Source organism: Jaculus jaculus, chromosome 5 (genome assembly GCF_020740685.1).
Source record: "Jaculus jaculus isolate mJacJac1 chromosome 5, mJacJac1.mat.Y.cur, whole genome shotgun sequence".
Lineage (NCBI taxonomy): Eukaryota > Metazoa > Chordata > Mammalia > Rodentia > Dipodidae > Jaculus > Jaculus jaculus.
Window position 1 is genome coordinate 101,882,097 of NC_059106.1, and position 15,562 is coordinate 101,897,658.

The 15,562-nt window shown below is 40.2% G+C and overlaps 1 protein-coding gene across 21 annotated transcripts in view; it reads left to right on the forward strand.

Annotated features, from left to right (window-relative positions):
- Window positions 1-1,580: 1,580 nt before the first annotated feature.
- Sgip1 (SH3GL interacting endocytic adaptor 1) overlaps window positions 1,581-15,562 on the forward strand; it is a 283,674-nt gene continuing 269,692 nt past the window's right edge. For 6 of the 21 annotated variants that reach the window (XM_045149371.1, XM_045149372.1, XM_045149378.1 and 3 more), the window contains exon 1: window positions 1,582-1,895. Coding sequence is in view for 3 of the 21 variants with exons in the window: in XM_045149375.1 (XP_045005310.1) it covers window positions 1,886-1,895 (10 nt within the window). In the remaining 18 variants the exon portion in view is untranslated. Of the gene's footprint in view, window positions 1,896-15,562 lie in introns of all 21 variants that reach the window. The other 15 variants (XM_045149377.1, XM_045149381.1, XM_045149382.1 and 12 more) reach the window with 6 other exon arrangements.

Sequence of the window (15,562 nt, forward strand, 5' to 3'; positions counted from 1 at the left end):
GTTTTCAGAACAATGCAAATGCAGGTTTTACTTTGTAATTTAAAAAAATCAGTTGCTGCACAGGTCATATAATTTATATGTATGTATGCATGCATACATACAGACTTACAGCGCATTGGAAACTTTCATGCTGAGATGTATGGGCCAGTGAAATATGTGTTCTCAGAATAATGGGCTTCAAAAAACTCAAGTTACTAAGTAGCTGAATTTTGGATTTTAATTGTTAATGTGCTGCCTCATTTACTCTCTTTAATAGCATTTTCCTTAGTATTTCTCAGCCACCAAAAGTCACACTGCCTCTGATAGAAAGAGTTGGACTATGTCAAGGACTGGTTATAATATAAATGATCAATTACAGAATTGGAGGCAGCCCTGATCTTGAAATATTTTGTTGCTCGTAACTGCTCCGTAATGTGGGTCTCTTCTAGTCTAGTGTGGGGTTATATAGAGAGAAACAAATCATTCTGTTCCCGTCGTCCTCTAGTAGGACGACCTTTCTCTAGCCTACCATTTTCTTTCCTCTTTTCCCCCTCTAATAGGCCTCCCCAGCCTTTCCTTGATTAGCTATCTGGTTTGCTAAGATTGAACCAAAGATCACTGGGCATCAGGGCCTTCGAGGCTTCTACATGGCTCCGGGGCTCTGGGGAGCAGCCAAGTCACAGACCCCCAACCCAGCCAGACACATGCGGGGACCCTTCCAGCGAGGGCAGCTCACAGCACCCCATCCCATCAACAGCTGGCTAGCCCAGGGCTCCGCCCACAGTTCCATCACAACCTGGAGGTTGCATCCTCCAGTTCCCCTTGAGTGCTGGGGGTCCAAGGTAACTCCAGGTGGCGGGAGGAGAGCCTTGAAAACCGTGTTATTGAGAAGGAAGTCTATTGCTAGGACGACTGCAGCCCCCTGCGGCCAAAACTCCCCCAGGGGCGGCGGCGGCCAAGGGCGCTGGGCGGGGACGTGGAACCCCTGGGCTGCCGCCAGGGCCTCGGTCCTCGCTCCCGCCTCTCGCCCTAGAAACGATCTCAAGCTTTGCCAGTTTGATTCCAAAGTCCCACTTGGGTGGGTTCTTTTGTTTCTTTGTTTTAATGACAGCTCCCAGCCCTTCAGCATGTCATGCGCAATTAATTTCCTGCTTCCCTTGAAGGCAGCTGGGGTGATGTTTTTTTATCTTTCTGCATCATCCTTTTGGGGATAATTGTTTATGATGTGACGTCAGCGGACTGATTTCTCGTGAATGGAAGAGACAGAGTGAGAGGGAGGAAAGGGAAAGAGGGAGGAAGGGAGAGAGAGAGGCCGAAGGTGCGCCGAGACCGTCACTGTCATTTGGAATTCCTTCAGGGCAAACGAGGTTGGAAGAGGAGCACACAAACGTGCTGTCGAGACTTTGGATTATTAAGCAGCTTTTCTTAGAAAAAGATCCCTCCCCCGCAGGTCAGCGAAGCCACTGCTGAGAGCCGGGCGGAGGCAGCATCTCCGAGGCCCGACCCGCGGCGAAGGGGGCGAAGTGCGTCACCAGGTGGGGAAGGGGCGGCGGGCCGGGGGCGAGGGCACGCGAGCGGCCCGGACGCCCTCGGCGGGCATTGTGTCAGGAGATGCAGGCTGGCTACCATGTGACGCGCGCCAGCGCTGAAGGGATTGGCCGAGGCCGCGCAGGCGGCGCAGCACGCCAGCTTCCTCTGCCTTTCTCCCAGCATCTTCCCGGGAGCCCGTAGGTGCCTCGGCATCCATGGCCTGCTTGTCTGGATAACGTTCCTTGTCCTCTGGCTGGGCAGCAGGCGGAGCCGACCCCAGCCGCGGCGTCGTGAGGACTTCGCTGGGACCTGGAAGCATATTCGCCGGTGTTGTTTTCCTGACTCCTTGGAAATTAAGGAATGCAATTCTGCCACCATGATGGAAGGTAGGATGCTTTCTGCTGCGGTCGGTTGGCTCTGGCCAAGATCCGGCAGAACAGCACAGCATGGGAGAATGCGTGCAGCTTATGTCGGTGTCTCAGGCTGTTCTAGAACCGGGTTTTGGCAAGCAGAAACGCTGCAGTTTTGCTCGTATGAGCTTAGACTCATGGAATTAAACCACATGGTTTCTGCTTAGCTTGGAGCCTCCAGAGCTCTCAGCTCCCAGAGAGGAAAGCTTAATGTGTTTTGTAGGCAGGTGAAAGTACTAGCAAAGACCTTACAGAGCAAGTAAGTTGAGAGAGTAGATAAGTGTTTCCTGTGTGTGCTAGGTTCCTGCACGTAAACGGATTAAAGATTTGTAATGAAAACTTGTTTCACCAATCGACATTGGATAGGAGAGGTCATTCATTGATAGTATCTTCAGAAAAGCTATTTATTTTAATTCTTACAAACCATTGTGGTCTCTGGCATGATGTCTGCAACCCATTTGGTTCATAGTTTCATGGAGATGTTGCAACAGAACCAACAATCTTAAGGAAAATGCCCAGGCCTCTTGGCTCTTGAGTCAGGATCTTATCAGATTAGAAAGGATTTTTACACATCCTAAATGATTTCTCTATGCAAAGGTTCTTAGCCAAGCATCAAATAATTGTTTGCTGACTATCTTTTAGTATTTAATATTAAGTAGAAGGCGGAACTTTCTCTGGGGAGTTGCTATTTAAACTATATGCTATTCTACTGAAATTATCTTTCCAGCCCGAGAGACAACCAACATTGCCTCAAAAAAGCAGCAAACTGGTCAGACAAAAAGCAGGTGTTTGGCTGGCTCTGATTTTCCATTTTCACACTACAGGATGGTACAAAACTCCCGGCCTTTCCTAAGATGACAGGCAGAAATTTTGTACCCAGCCTGGATTTCACAATGCAAAATCGCATGCATAATGGTTCTCAAATCAGCCATGAAAATGGCAGAGGCCACATTTTAAGTAAATGTCTTTCCCATCGTTTAAGTCAGGGTCTCTCCTACATTTGTTAATATGCTCGTTGGAAACTCAGGATAATTTCAACAAAACCAGCCTGTACTTTAATTGGCAGAAATGAATTATTTTTGCTTCCTGCCTTCATCACACCAAACAGCATTAGAGTATTGGGGGAAGTGAAGAATTATATAGAGTGGAAGCTCATATATTTTGGAAAATTGTCTTTACGAGAGGCTGATAACATTTGCTATAGACTCTAATTTTGTTTACAAAGAGCTCATTGAGATTGTTAACACTCAAAGATTAAATCATTTTCATTATTTCAAAGTGAAATTAATCCTTCAGAAGAAACAAGGCAATACAAACAGGGAGTGTCACTTTTAATTAAAATCTCATATGGATTATCCTCTTTAGAAAAAGCAATATTCTCTTAGAAGTACAATATTTCTTCATGTAAATTTCATTAAGCATTTGTTTAAGATATATATCTGCATATACTCTGATTCAGTCTCACATAGGGAATTAGAAGATCTTTCATTTTACTCATTCCTCAAACTCTATAAAGTGTGTTCTCTGATGGTAGTAACATTTATTGATGTTCATTTTCAGTACTTGTTGTAATAACCTACTGTGCTATCATCCAGAATGTCAGCTCACAACCCTGTGACAAGCTTGTCTGCACTATACTGAAATGGGAACTGTAACAAAGACGAGTGTTGGAGCTGCATTAGAACTGTGGCTCTGTTTGCCAAATTTATTTAATGGAAGATGTTATCTTTGTACTGGGAGGAATTAGAGGAGACACTGTGGATACAGTTGCCTTCTGTCAGACACATTGGACAAGTATTCCCTCTGTTTTAAATTTTTAAATAAAAATAATGGTTCTTTATTCATAGTTCCTATTTAACTGCTTTAAAGCCTCATTACATTAATGGTTCAGTGCCTTGACAAAACAGGTAGGATAGCTTTAACCAGAAACCAACTTGCCTGACAACTAAGTTACTTTTAGAAATGTATGCTTATGCACCTAGTGTTTTACCCCAGAATTTTTTTTCTGAGTTGCTCTTACTCTGAAGATGTGTTCTAGTAACTACTATGCCCACCTAACCCTCCTCTCCAGAAAGCTAGGTTGTTACATATACCACAATAACCTTGGAAAGACAAGGAACTCCCACACACATGACAAAAAGTGCCCTAAATGCTTTCATGGCTGCCCTGTGCTGACATGCCAGTGCATTCTAAGACCTTGTCACCAAACATCCAGTTGTTAATATGTCTGTTCTCACCTGCTACCATGTGTCTCTCACTCACATAATTCCAGAGAGAAGAGAATATTCATGTGTGTGTGTGCGTGTGCACGAATGTGTACATTGCTGCAGTGCTTCTGCATGGTATGGCAACTTCTCAGAGTCACTTTCCTTGTGTAAAGCAAGAGTAAACAAATATTTAGCAGAATGGCTCACAGTTCAGTTTTGTGTTCTTGCTGGTGTGGAACAGGACATAGTATCCATACATTCAATGTCTATTGGAAATACTGGTCCTAGGTGAAGGTTACTACCTCCCTAATGACTCTAATGTTCAGGTGGCTTCATAACATGTAGGTCTTTAAGCAGATCACCATCATTGTCGGGCTCTATTACAACAACTTTCATCTCTCTCTCACATCTATCTATTAATATGTCTATCTATATATGTGGAAACCTGATGTGTTGATTCTTGAAGACTTTAATTTTTGGCAAATGTTGGCATTTTGTTTTTTGGAAGAAAGCCAAATGATGTAGATCCCATGTGGGCTCAGTGAAGGGACAGTGGTGAGCAAATGCATTGGCTATGCTGTGTCCATGTGACCAGGGCAGCTATTAGGGAACTGTATTTTGACATATTGTTGAAGTGTGAGGTAGAATTTTTAAAGCAATCTTCCTAAGATAATTGAAACTGATAATTATTAGAATCTCTCTTTATTTGTGAAGCTGGTTGGCCAGGACTCCTTGTCCATGTAGAGCTGGCTGAAAGACATCTTGTTTTTAATTCCCTTACTGGTGTAATGGAAATATAAGTCTCCTGGTACAGTGATTTCATCCTGTAGAACATTTTGAAAACTTAATAAAAGTCTTGGGCTGGAGAGATGGCTTAGCAGTTAAGCGCTCGCCTGTGAAGCCTACGGACCCTGGTTCAAGGCTTGATTCCCCAGGACCAACATTAGCCAGATGCACAAGGGGGCGCAGGTGTCTGGAGTTCGTTTGCAGTGGCTGGAAGCCCTGGCATGCCCATTCTCACTCTCTTTCTCTCTCACTCTTTCTCTCTCGCTCTCAAATAAATAAAAATAACCAAACAAGAAAAAAAGAAAAGTCTTATAAGAGTTTAATTATACTCAGGGTGACTAGTAAATTGTATTACACGTGCTATTTGCAACAACCTGCCAACAAATCACTCTGTATATAATACTTTTGTAGTAATTTCCTCAAATTTTGAAAATTAAAAGTAATACATTGAGGTATTATTATATCATATAATGGGACTTGAATGTGACCATTTGACAAGACTCATATTTTTGAATCTCTAGGAACTTTTTCTTTCTACTTAATATCAAGGTGGGCATGCTAGCCACAATAAGCCTTTGTTTTCTGAGTTGTGTATTCTATAGCTCTCCATTTAAAATATGAGTACCCAAAGAACCATACCCTCTAGCTCCTTATTTCATATCCTGAGTCATTAATTAAGTAGTTTTGTGTCATTTGACATTAACTAAGTATCTTTGGCTGCAATAAGCCATATAATTCTAGAAATAAATTTATATATTTGGAAAATTCTTGGACATGGCGGAAAAACAGCAGGAACAAAGCCTGTTGAACAGGGGGGCTTTAGAGGATAGCACTTCTAATTCTCGGATCTCTTTTTCTTAAGTGGTAAAGTTACTCGAGACAATCTCAGCATGTATATGAAAATAATAGATACTCCATCATTTATGTTGATTCTTTTCTAGTTTAAATGTTTAAGTTCTCATCCAGTTCTAGGTTACAACTTTTAATGTCTTAAAAGTACCTATTTTTAAAAATATGGCCACAAAAGTCATCATAGAAGATTCTGGAACATTCTACTGGATTTGGTTCGTAGCACATATGTTTCAGATAAGTAAGTCATAGAAGTTACAATTTATATTTTTTATGTTCCTCACAGCCAATTTGTAAGTTGCTTATACATGTTTTCTTATAAGGATATAAATATGGCTAGAATCTCACACTCATCCATCAAAGGCTGAAATACTAAGTATTTATCATGAAATATATAGAGAACACTACAGCTGCCATAGTGATTAACCAGAAGAAAATAATGACATCAAATGTGTTTTTAATTTCAAATAATGTTTAATATTCCCATTATTCTTCCCATATGGCTTATCTAAATTAATTATTAACAAAGAAAATGAAGAGCTGAAGAGAAAACTTGAAGGTATCTCCAGAAAAATTTTTATATATTTTCAGAATGTTTTGGGAGGTAGGGTCTCATTCTAGCCCAAGCTGACCTGGAATTCACTATGTAGTCTCTCAGGGTGGCCTCTAACTCAGAGATCCACCTACATCTGCCTCCCAAGTGCAGAGATTGAAGATGTATACCACCACACCTGGCTTTATCTTCAGAAGTTTTAAAGAGTTGTGTTTCAATTATGTTCAGTTTTACTTCTGTTCTTGTGACTTACCTTTTATTAATTGAATATTATATGGACAGTGACTAAGTTATAAGGTCATGTAAATTCACAAATGGAATGAAAGAAGGAAGAGAGAATTCATTGAGAAGGCTGGAAAAGAGTAGAAGAGATGAAAAAGAAAATGGAGTATAATGGATTTGGGCTTGTATGTCTTTGAACCCTGAGAAGTTAGCTATGTAAGGAGGAGGTCACACGAAAGGGAGTGGGAAGGTAAGGGCAGGACCCTCTGAGGAGAAAGAAAGTATGAACAGGAGTGTTGATGCTTGCCTGTGTGTACACTGGCTATACTATGGGCATAGAATGGTTTGCTCACCAGTGAGAGAGACACAGAGGAAGTAATTTAGACATGAGAAGAAAGGTCTCTATTCTTGGAATTTTTGTGCCAGTTTCTAACTGTATAGGATATTAGAGATATATTCAATATCTAGATGTAAATACTTTATATAATGGTACTTCCCTATTTAAACTTTAATATCTTCCCATTTCTCATAAAGTCCATAGGCTATCAGAGCATGCATGCTTTAGCCTACCATGTCTTTCAAGCTCATTAAATGCTTCATGAACACTGATAACCATACTGTCTACTTGCATTTAGATCCAACTCTATCCTTCCTACTTGCTTAGCCTAAAACTCTCTCTCTCTATCTAACTTACAGAATTATGACTTTTCTTGTGGTTCCACCAAAACTTCTACCTTTTCAACAGGGCTTCCCTATCTTTTTTATCATCCCAACCTCCTAAACAGCTACCCTGGTCCCCTGATTCCACAGAGCTGAATTCAGGTCTTGCAGTTGTTTAACTGTGTTTGAGCTTAGTCTCACTTGAAGGTAAGCTCTGTAAAGGCTGATGTCTGATCTACCTTGTTCCCCCTCTGTGCCCTTCAAACAAATTACACACCTAGCACATTTATTCATTGAGTAAGTGAATAAAACCAGATACAGATCATTCAGATGATTATGTACTGTTATGTCCTGGTTGCTTTTCTCTTTTGTCTCCCTCTTCTCTTGACATTTCTACCTTCCTTTCTCCATTTTGACCATTGTCCCATTCCAACTTCTCTTCCTGTGTTTATTATCATTTTCTCTCCTTCATGACAAAGCTTGAAAATGGTGGGTTTTAGAGCTAGAGAGTTTGAGTTGCAAAGTATTTTCAAATAAATATATGAGTGTAATGTTGAGCAATGTATTTGTGTATGCAATAGTAATGTTATATTATGGTATGTGATGATTTGCATATACCAAATTATTTCTGACTGGAGAATTTGTTAATCTTAGGAGTTTAGTGGGTTTAAAGATTTTCAAAGTTTGAGTGCTTGAATAAAAATGACATGGACCCAGAAGACAGGCTTGAATTTGAAACTAACTGTTGGGACTACCTGGCTGTTCTTGAGGATGTGACTATTCATTCTAGACTGTGTTTCCTATAGACAAAGTGGGATGCTCAACCCACTGCATCTTTGGAACTCCTAACTCATGGCTGGAGGATCTGGATTCCTCACGTTTATTCTCTCCAACAGTGTCTAAGGATGGAATCCACTTTTATCTACCTTAAAATCCACTTGTGTCTGCCACACAAATAACTCACATATATTGCTATCCTTATTTTTATTGCTTTAATCCTTTCCTGCTGGTGTTTTAAATATATGCCACAGATTAGTTTTGTATCTTTGCTATATTGCAAGACAACAAGTACATTTATGTACCTGTTTCATATAACATCTAATGTAGAACTCTCTTTTTTTTCAGGTAGGGTTACTCTCTAATTCACTATGTAGCCTTTTAATTGCAGGGTAGCCTCAAACTCGAGGCAGTCCTCTTACCTCTACCTACTGAGTGCTGGGATTAAAGACATGTGCCACCACACCTAGCCTAGAACTTTTTTTGTTCATCAAAAATTATTTCTGAAATGCATTGTAGTTGTCAGACACTTGTTCAATGTGCTATACATTCATAGTGAACAAGAGACACAAAAATTTCTGCCTAGATTGAGTATCCTGTGTGGCTTAAGAGAGGTTTAAAAATATAAACAAGGGCTGGGAAGATGGCTTAGCACTTAAACATGCTTGTTTGCAAAGCCTACTGGCCCAGGTTCATTTTCTAAGGTACCCACATAAGTGTTTTGTAAAAAGTGTTGAAAGCATCTTATGTTCATTTGCAGCCACAAGACACCCTGGCTTACACACACTGCCACAACACAAATAAAAATTGAAAAATAAATTATAAAGTGTATTCATTACATGGGAAAGAATGGAATGGTGTGGGTGGGCTTATAGTTGTAAACAGAATGATGATGGTAGGCCTTTGTGAGGAGAAATCTGTACAAAGTCTTGAGGAAGGGGGAAATGAGCAACCATAGAATTACTTGGACACAGAATCCAAGAGGCAGGGGAAAGAGCAAGTGCAAAGACTCAGAATGGAAATGTGCTGGTGTAGGCACATGGCAAAATAATAAGAAGGCCTCTGTGTGGATCAGAGAATGGGGTGTGGCCAGGAGAGAGCCTCAGAGAGATAATACACAAATAAGCACCTGCAAGTCTTTTTCATGGTAGGAAAGCCAGTTTCACTTTGCAGAAATTCCCCAGCATTAGCCTATGTGACCGAAGTATCAGTGATAGGTGGGTCTTGAGAAGGCTGGTATTCTCACACAATCTTGTGAAAGTGTGATGGTGGTGCCTTTTGGGATTATTCTTCCCACATATTTAAGTAAATGGATGCATGTCATGTTTGCATTAGCTCATGATTATGAATCCATAGAGTTGAATATCCAGCTACAGCTCTAAGCTTGAATGCTGTACCCATAGGCTTATTTGATTACACATTAACTGATGGGTTTTTGTTAGTTTTGTTGTGCATCATACACTTGAATTTTCTTCAGGATTTTTAAAACTTTTGTGAAGAGTTACTAATATGATATATCCTTAACAATGTAAAGAGGAAAGTATTGCGTACACTTAGAACATTGTTATAAGACTCAGTTGTATTTACACATTTGGAGCTTTCCCTTTGGTTTCAGGTATTGAAAATGACAGTGAGAGGGGGATAGCTGTGGTGCCCAGAGTGTAGCACAGTCTTATGTGCTTACCTCCTATGCTCAAGAACATTTCATTTTCACATCTCTGTGCAGGAGATAATAAGTATGATTACCATCCTTATTTTAAACAGAAGAAAACAGGCTCAGTGAGGGGAAATGACTTGCTCAAGCAGTTCAACCAGCAAAGATGCAGAACCAGCATCATCCAATTGACTTGACTTCCAGCTACAACCTCTTTATTTGTTTAATGGTATAATTGCAAAGTCCTGCTTGTAATGCAACATTAATTTGCCTGGGTCTTTGATGAGCAAACAGCAGAGAGCCCAGACTTGATCCAGTATTCCTTCATACCTAACAAAGTTAATTCCATTATCCGGTCATAGTTTGTTAGATCAGGTATCAGACTGAACAGCATCTTCCTAGAACAGTGGTGTCCTGTCCCCATGGCTCCTTTTCTTGGTATTCATTGTGTTCCCAGGATTCTATGATAAGAAGGGTTACACTGTGATGTAACTAGCCCTGGGAATTCTAAATTTTCACAGCTTACATTCTATAAGACATTTATAGAAAGCCTGGTTCTCACCATGAACAAAAGCACTTTTCTATCTGAGAAGGCCAGCACGGTGTTGGCTCAGCTCCACTGAAAGTCTGAACCATTATTGTGAACACATAATAGTATACATGAACATCTGAAGTTTAACCACACTGGTCCACCCTTATTTTACAGTTGAGGAAACTAAGGCCAAATGCAACTTACCTAAGGCTCTTTGTTGTCTCAGAAAGAGGATAAATCAAAGTTTCTTTTTATTCATGATTACCAAAATGTGGCAGGACTTAGAATCCATGGCATCATTCCTTATTCAAAGGTGCTGAGACTGGTTTGGTGACTGCCAAAGACCTACACATGAATGTGTCCCCAGGGTCATGGTTTACTGAGTACACATACAATGTGACCATTTATAAAAGCACTGTCCTCTGTGAGCTCATGCACCTGCTATCAGTGAGTCAGTACAGTGTGGTGGGAAGGGCCAGGTTGTGAAGAGGGGCTATGCTCCTCCACTAGCTGCACAACCTCGAAGAAGTTCTGGAATTTTATGGCTTCATTTTTACCATGTATAAGGTAGGAGGTATAATGCTTGCTCCCACCCTGTAGAGCCATTGTAAAAATCCAGTGAGATAATGAATATGAAATCATCTGAGAGAATGTAGTTCAGATGCATTTTATCATAGATCTCCCCAGGTTTTTATTTGACTTCTTCATATTCAGAGGCTAGACACTGATACCTGCCTCTGTGAGCATCATCTACAAGTTTGCTGCACATCTTCTGTAGACAGGCCTTGCACACTTCTCTCTTCTCACCTGCTGATAATTTATTAGTGTATTCTGTCATCCTTTATTTTCATGCTCATGTGATGGGCTGCTCTTCCCTTGTACATGGGTAGAATCATTAATCATAGCTGTCGTTTTCTCTGGATCAATTATCTATCTTGAAATCATAATCCAGGCCACTCCTATGAATTGATTGGAGCTGATGTATGATATATTACTTTCCATTTTTTAACATGGTCAGTTTCCCAAAGTGAAAATATAGTAGTAAAACAGAACTTCAGGTATTCTAGTTTTGCAGCTCTAATTACAAATGTTCTTAGTAAGATTCTGAAAATGAGGTGGAAATTGCACCAGCACTGGTATTGAAACAATAGTAGGACATGGTCTTAAGCCCCATAGTGGAGAAACTTCCTATGCTATTGACTCTAACCACCAACTTTCTCTGAAGCCTTTTGTGGCCCTAGTTTGGAAACCTATATCTACTAGATAGCTATTACTAGTGTTTGGATTCATTCCTGTTCCCTTCTTCCAGTCCTGCCCCATGTCAGTAGATGACCTTCTCTCTACTAACCCATCTGATCAGCTTTGCTTCTCTAAGGTGTCTTGTCATGTCTATCAGAGATCAGTCTCCTTCTCAGCTCTGCTTATTCCCCATGCTTGTAAGATTAAGTCCCAATGCCTTAGTGTGTTATGCATGTCTGCTGCACACTGACTACCTTCTGCCCTCAGTGCTCACTTCCTGGGGCACAAGGCACTTCTTGCCATGTTCCTGCCCTATGTGGTAACACGTATAAAGGCTTCCCCTGACCCACTGATTGAAGGAGAGAGGTGGGCTTCTCTCAAAACCACATAGCAGGTTGGAAACGTTTGGCTTTGAAGTCAGAATCCCATATGTTTGACTTTGAGAAGACAGGGAATCTATTTCCTCATTAGGAAAATGAAACTGATAGTAGCTGTCTCTTTCTTGTCAGTAATTTAAAATGGATATTTGTAAGGATTATATATCAGAAAATATAATTGTAACATTCAAGACCCTCCAGAGAGACAGAACCAGACCAATGGGAGGAAGGGAAGAAGATATGAGTTTCAGAAATTGGGCTTACATGGTTTAAGAGGTCTAGGATGATGATTCCAGCAACTCAGGCAAGGGTCAGTGTTATTGCAGTCTTGGGGTAAAGTCTCAAGAGCTCAGCAGGTCTAGATTGCTATTTTCTGTCAGATACATTCCTTTCTTATACCAGCATTGTTGCTTATGCATGAACCAAACTAAGAACTGGCCTTACTAATTTTTTTAAATTAGTTTTCTATTCTGCAAGTACAGGCAGTTTGGTACCATTATTAGGCTCATCTGTGACCTACCCACTCCCCATCGTCCCCTCCTTGTTGAGATATATGGGTCATGCATTGTGGAGTTAGCCCACAGTTATTGGTACAATAAATGTCTCTGTATATCATGACCCAACATGTGGCTCTGACATTCTTTCTGCCCCCTTTTCTGCAAAATTTCCCTGCACCATGTTGGGTTCATTTTTGGTCTGCTTCAGTGATGAGGTGTTGGGGGCCTCTGGTGGCCTTACTAATTTTGATCTCCTAGTGTGACACATGTGTCAGTGGTCAGGCAATATCCAGTGAATGAACGGCCATTGTGAGGGGACAAGACTGGCAGAGAAACTCTAGTATGTGGTTATTGTGAGGACCAAAGGAATTAACATATGCCCAGCATGTATGAGATCACTTGGTCTGCAATCAAGGCCCATTACTCTGATGGGCTTTTGAAGGACTCAGTATGGTTTCTGCATGTCAGGCAGTATGCTGGATTGTACTCCAAAACAGCCCTCTGTCATGCAGGATCACTGTGGTCCTATCAGTATGTAGTTAATACAGTAGCCCTCCCATTTCTGCCTGACTCTTTTAGCTGTTCTCTTCTTATCTTGAGAAACCAGGTTTCACTATAGAAAGTTTTAATAAAGAAAACATTGAAATCACCAAAAACTCCACTGTTTTGAAATATCAGCTACTTTTAAAATGTGTTGAGTATGGAACATGGGCTTTGGAGATAGACTGTCTGAAGTTCCTTATCCCCAAGGATCACATCAGCAAAATAAGGTAATAATATCTACCATGGGGCTGGAGAGATGGCTTAGCAGTTAGGCGCTTGCCTGGGAAGCCTAACGACCCTGGTTCGAGGCTCAATTCCCCAGCACCCATGTTAGCCTGATGAACAAGGGGGTGCAAGCATCTGGAGTTCATTTGCAGCGACTGGAGGCCTTCCCATTCTCTCTCCCCCTCTCCCTCCCTCTCTCTCTCTCTCTCTCTCTCTCTCTCTCTGCCTCTTTCTCTCTGTGTCTGTCTTTCTCAAATAAATAAAAATAAAACAAAAAATATAAAATAAATATATACCATGTAATATTGTTGGGAAAATTAAATGAGATACTATATAATTTTGGCATAGCACCTAAACTACTAAGTATATACTCAATAAATTATAGCTTAGTTGGTTTCTGTTCAAAATATGTATGTCAAAAATTGAAATGCATAGATATATACATATATATATATACATATATATACACACACATATGTGCATACCTATATGTACTGATATGCATATATATGTATCTGTGTATGCATATATATCTATGCATATCTACACATATAGGTATGCACATATGGGCTCTAGTCTTAGCATTGTCCAGTTGTAACACAATCTGTAACATCGGGAAGAGTAGTAGAAAAAGCAATAAGAAGTAGAAAGAAAAAAATGAATTAAAGAAAAATTCTAACAACTAACCCATTCTTCATTAGTCATGAGATGAGACCAAGTTTGCTACATGGGTAGGAACTGATTTTTTGGTGGTATTCTCTCTGCAAGGTATCCATCATCCTGGGCAAGTGGCCCCTTCTTTATTTTATCATCTTTGGCACAGTGAACATGAACACCTTTGCCTACATATATAGTCACAAATAGAAAAGTGTGAAAATACTATCAAAATTATAAAATTTTATGTAAATAGGACAGAGTATCAGCAGTACCTTGGAAGCTCTGTTTTCCACTGAAGGGCTGGGTTAGCTCATTGAAGGTGGTAACTCCTTTTAAAGCCTCATATGATGAGTCCTTTCCATGGTTGCCCCTTTTACACATACCTGTCCACACACACCTCTTAGGCCTACAAATGATATTCATCATTTTTGTATACCAGGAGGGGAGCATCTTCCCTAATTTAATAAAATTTTATTGGAATGTAGAGGCCATATGTAATTTTGTTAAACTGGATAAAAATATTGTTCCTAAAACACTGTTCAAAATGTGTTCAACTGAAATTTATCATGAGTTAGTTACAAAAGTGAAAATAGTTCTGAATACAAGTTTGGGTTATAGATGGGATTCTATCTGATCCTCTTACTCTAATTGCCCAATCAGACTTTTCAATCTGAACTTCTTCTTCTAAGTTTTCTGTCTTCTGGTTTATGCCAACACAGCTCAAGTTGACTCACTGAGGAATGGAGCTTGTCACACTCTTGATCAGTGTTGGACTTAGATATAGGAAGGGTGCTGTAGTGACCATGAAATGCTGCACCTGAGCCATGGCTCTAGGTTTGAAGCATCCAGTACACATGGAAGCCTTACTCTCATGAAGTCACACTTTAACATGAGAGAAAATGAACAAACCAAGTAAATAAAATAATAACTTCAGGTGATGGCAAAGTAATTGACAAACAAGACAGAATGTGATAATAAGCTGGTAGTCAAGAACAGCCAGTCTGAACAGATATTTGAACTGAGACATCTTCATATTATAACCCATGGAGATGGAGAAATAGAATGTTTCAGAATTAAAGAAAGCAGAACTAAAGGATCTGGAACTTGGTGAGCTCTAGGATAATAAGGAAAGCCAGTAAAGATGGGGAAGAGACAGATGAGAAGCACAACCAGCTTCAGATAAGGAAAGGTTCTGTGAAGTGGATCTGGAATTTATTTTGAGGTGATAGAAAGGCAAAGTCAGATTTAAGAAGTAAATCATGATTTTGTCTACATCTGTAAACCATTAGTTTTGACATTATATGTATTTTGCATATGCAAATAACGTTCTAGCTTTTTGCCTTTTTTGGGGATGGGCTTTGTCTTGAATTTGAGTTGGATAATATATACTCTAGTTTTATTGAAATATTATGTTTATTTGTGAGAAAACTGATGAAAATTAGAAAGGACTATGGTGCCTTGCCCATCCCCTCAGCCACCCATTAGTGCCATCAGTAATAAGGTCTGAGGGATCACAGTTAAGAGTGAGTCAAGCTACTAAATTGCCTCTTCCTAATCTCTCATTCTGGAATGAGACTGTTTTTTTCAGAGGCATGTTGACAGGTGGAAAAAATGAAGATATTAGAGATACAAATATATCATGCTGTTTTCATGCACTTACTGTTAAGTGGCTTTGAAGTACTTCAATTCTTCTATGGTCATGTTGATTGCTAATCAATAGTTTAACAGGCTGGCTTTCATCACCAAGGCCCTGTCTTGTGGCCTGATCAGATGGTTCCAAGTGCTTAAACCTGCTGTTGACAGAGCCAACCTCTTCCTGTTCCATTTTTCCCTATAGATGTTTCCATTAAATCCTCTTGTGTCTT